Genomic DNA, 4,394 nt, shown 5'->3' with positions numbered 1-4,394 from the left:
TACTTTCAGACTTCTCTCCCATGGAACAAAATACGATTTCGCCGGCCACGACAGGACGATTGCCTCAAGACATGATTGCTGCTCGGCTGCCCCATAGTAAGCGAATGTATGCTTAGCATCATACTTCAAGACTCAATCATCCATTCAAGATGAGATTTTCTCACCGACGAGCGAGAAGCGACGTCAACGACGGTCTCACCCTCGTTTGTGCGATGAACAGCCAACAGGGAACAATTGGATAGCATGGTGGTTTCCAGAGGATTGTTAACTCCATCAAAACAGACGGACGCCGGATATGAGGTGCTCTTGCCGACAGGCCAAGTGGTCATCCGGTAGTCCACCAGCATTCAAAAAGTTAAAAGTTTTATCTGGTGTAGAACACATTTTTTGAACTTCCTCTTCCTAAGCTGTAATCCTTAACTCAAAAAAGAACTGTGAAATCACGCGGTCGTGACTTGCTAGGTAGGGCACCGGTGCGATGACCCCAAGCTTCTACCGTGCTTTTTAAGCACACCTTAGAACTTGGCATTCGCAAGTGATGATAAGTTCCGTCAAGGCAGTCATTTGCCACGAACGCGAATTCAAATATTCGTCGACGAATTGACTGTTGACGAGCGCATACGTCCGATTGACGAAGTTCTCATGTCCAATGCGTGAGTCAGGGTCGGCTGACGTCATTTTGGCCTTTGTAGGCATTGCAAAGAGGATATTTAGCACCATACACATATGACGATAACATCACAGCACACTGACATGAAGGAGCACAGAACGGGCCCAGATCAGATCATAAAACGTTTATTAAAATGATTGGGGTCCGCCACACATTTTGTCTGAAGTCGTCTGGTGTGTCGGGATGATTAGGGATAGATGAAGGATGTGAGGAGGAAAGGTGGGTTAGATGAGGTCTGCGAAGTTCACTGCTGTAAGGTAGGTGAGTAAAGAGTCCAGGATCCTGATCCTGTTTGCGTTTTCTTTCAGGGGGTTTATTCACTCTTCGTATGTTTGAGGTCGTGCACCTTCCGAATTGCTGAGGAGTGCGTCTTAGTTTTTTGTTTGCTTCGCAGTCCCATATTAGATGTTTACAAGTAGCCGGGGTTTCGCAAGTCTTGCAGTTAAAGTCGGGACCGGGATCGTCTTCTTCGTGTTACCTATAAAATGTTCTTCTCAGCACAAGTGTTAGGGCTGTGTTGGTGGCGATACGTCGAATGAATACCCTCCCCCACCTTGAGTAATTGGATGGAAGAGGGTAAGCCTCTTCTGGCAGCAACGGTGCCAATCGTTGTTTCCGAGCTGTCCTACTTGCCTCTTTCAGTTCATCGAAGTCCAGATCCTCTGGTTGGGTTGTGACGGGGGAGCCCTCGTGACCTGATGCGGCGTGGGATGCTTGTAGCTCAATCCGCGTGGTCTCGTGGGCCTCCTCGTTTCCCTGGATTCCCTGGGCCGGTTTGCTCATCTTGCGGCTGCGGACGCGGCCGCGGCCAGGAGGGATTTTTACGTCACGTGACCAGCTCCATGGGGACAAGGAAGTACCTAGCGTCCCTGCCTAATGGCGGAGAGATCCGCATCGCTTCAAGCACAAAAGCCTAATTTCGCTCGCAGAAACAGATTGGAGGGACTTTCAACTGGAACCTAACTGACCGCCCTTTTATACTGTAGGACCGGCAGGTAAAGTTACGGCCAGGGAGGGCAAATAGGAGCCAAAATAAAGAAAAAACCACACGAGATAAAAGCGGTAGCAGTATTTTATATACCTCCGCCGGCGCCACGCCTCGCGCCTTTTGTTGTGATCGGGGAGGAGGAAGAAGAAGCCGTTCGGAACGGCAGCAAAGAATATGATGTCTGGTGGAAACACCGTATCGGCCACTGGCCGAGTTAACCCCGTATCGTCTGACAACAGTACAACCGACTACAAGGTAATCGTTCCCCGTTTTCCAACAGGCAACCTGATTTTAAACTCCGTATTCCTGCATGCAGATATAAGCGCTAGGCCTTACTCAGCGCCAGACTTTCGCGACGCCCTCAGAGACGTAATAGATCTCCAAGATGTAAAGGCAACCGGACAATACCAAATGAGTCACATTTGGATGGTCACCTGCACAAACGCGCTCGCGAAAGCGAAGCTGTGTCAACAAAGAGAACTTCTCGTGAAAGGACGAAAATGTCTGGTTATAGACCCAGACACTCGCGACATCAAGATAAAAATAATTTGGCTACCAGACCATCTTGAAGACCGACGCGTCGCTGAGGCCCTGCAGGCCTACGGAACCGTGTGGAGCATGAGCCGGGAGAAATGGAGATGCCCCGGCATGGAACATATGGACACTTTAAACAGAGAAGTGAACATCACACTTCACGACGACATCACGATTGAGAAGGTGCCACATCTCCTGAAGATTTTTGGATGCCAGTGCCTCCTACTCGTGCCAGGCCGCCCACCTCTATGCCTCAGGTGTAACAGAGTGGGGCATGTTCGCCGCCAGTGCAAGACCCCCCGCTGCTTTAAATGTGGACGGTACGGACACACGACTGATACTTGCGTCACAACGTATGCAAGTAAGCTCCTTGGACCAAGAACCCAGGAGGCCGAAGAACAGAGCGAGCTGCTTATGGATGTCACGGAGGTCCTTGACGCATCGGGGCACACACCACCGGCATCAACGATCGAAAAGTTCGTGGAGCAGGAGCACCCAAGAGCAGCACCTGCCATCAACGAATGCAAGGATGACCCTGGGGGCCCCTCGGAGCTACCTCCGCCTGACGAGGACGGCGCGTCATCCTCATCATCAGAGTCAACGATTGTCGGCGAAGTGGATACAGAGTGTGACGAAGAGCATGACGAGGTAGACGTGGAACCCACCACCATCGTACCTGCCTCTGAGACATCGAGACCATCCGATGAACCAGAAGGAACCTCAACGCCCCTCCCGACCAAAAGTTCCTCTGCCGACGAGCTCCCTTCCAAGAGGTCCAAGAAAGACCGCCAGCCGGCAGGGGTGCGGCACAAGCCATACTCCAAGCTACTGGGGAACCTCAAGGGTACAGAGAACAACACCTAAAATGTCCTGATGTATCCCGCCCTTCCATTACATATTCTAACGCTAAATGTAAGAGGTTTAGGGTCTAGAAGGAAGCAGTTTCAGCTGTTGCGTCTTTTCGAAAAAGAGAAAGTGGACGTTGCGGCAATACAGGAGACAAAATTATCTACAGATGAAGGCATCGCGGGCGCATTAGAACCTTTTCTTAAGGATTACGAAATCTGCGTTAGCCAAGCCAAAGGAGTCTCCGCCGGATGTTTTCTTTTTTTTCGTAAACAGCTTGAGTTATCATCAGTTTCCATTCTAAATGACCTGGAAGGGCGGCTTATTTCCTGCGACATTTGTTTTAGGCAGATAAATTGGCGCTTTATCTGCCTGTATGCTCCAAATACCCCTAGAGAAAGAACATCATTCTATGAACTAGTTTCGCCGCTTTTCGACACAAATAGAACAACAGTTGCGATGGGAGATTTTAACTGCGTTTGCAGTGCAGACGACCGATCGGTGTCACAAACTAGGTATGACGGAAGTGCCGCCGCTCTACGGAGCACGCTTCAAGACCATAACCTTGTTGATGTAGCTTATAAAAAAGGTGAATCGATACGCTACACCCATTTCCAAGGAACATCTCACGCAAGATTAGACAGAATATATGTCTCAGGTGATATAATCAACTCAATGAGCAATTACCAAGTCAAACCAGTTTTCTTTTCCGATCACTGCCTGGTATCAGTCTGCTTTGAGCCGCGCAGACTCCGAGGTGTTCATCAGCAGTGGGAACACTGGAAGCTCAACCTGAGGCTTCTAAGTGATGAGCAATTTTCAACTAACATCTCCTTACTTTTGTCGAATACATTGCAAAACATTGACATGCACATCTTTGCAAAATGGGATAGTTTCAAACAAGAAGCAAAAAACATCGCAATCGAACGCGCTACAATTGCATCATATATAAACAAACAACAGCAGCGCGACCTTTTTAAAAATTTAGTAACCCTTCACGAGCTTGAATGCTTAAACCCAGGCGCGTACAGCGACGATGTTAACATAGTACGAGCCCAGCTTCAAAAGTATGAAACCGAAAGGTACCGCGGAGCATTAATTCGCTCGCGGAAGAAACGCTTTCTCCTCGGCGAACAACCTACCAAAAGATCTTTGGATGACGAAAGACGTAACGCGCTGTCAAAGGAAATAGTAGAAATTAACAAAGATGGTTTGATACTCACCGACGCAACTGAAATAGTCAAATCTTTTCACCACTTCTATACAAATATATTTGGAACAATAATACCCACAAAAGACAAGACTGAGATCGAACAGCTACTAACAGAGATGCCAAAACTTGACGAGGAAGATCGC

The 4,394-nt window shown here is 48.6% G+C and overlaps 1 protein-coding gene across 1 annotated transcript; it reads left to right on the top strand.

Annotated features, from left to right (window-relative positions):
• The first annotated feature begins 1,832 nt into the window (after nucleotides 1-1,832).
• On the top strand, nucleotides 1,833-3,056 carry LOC121047603. The gene has a single exon (XM_040502980.2). It carries the CDS (start codon nucleotides 1,833-1,835, stop codon nucleotides 3,054-3,056), a length of 1,224 nt encoding a protein of 407 aa, XP_040358914.1.
• Nucleotides 3,057-4,394: the final 1,338 nt, after the last annotated feature.

This window comes from Ixodes scapularis, unplaced genomic scaffold (genome assembly GCF_016920785.2).
Source record: "Ixodes scapularis isolate PalLabHiFi unplaced genomic scaffold, ASM1692078v2 PGA_scaffold2__306_contigs__length_199485367, whole genome shotgun sequence".
NCBI lineage: Eukaryota > Metazoa > Arthropoda > Arachnida > Ixodida > Ixodidae > Ixodes > Ixodes scapularis.
Note: the sequence above shows the minus strand (reverse complement) of the source record. Positions and strands in the feature narration are given on the sequence as shown.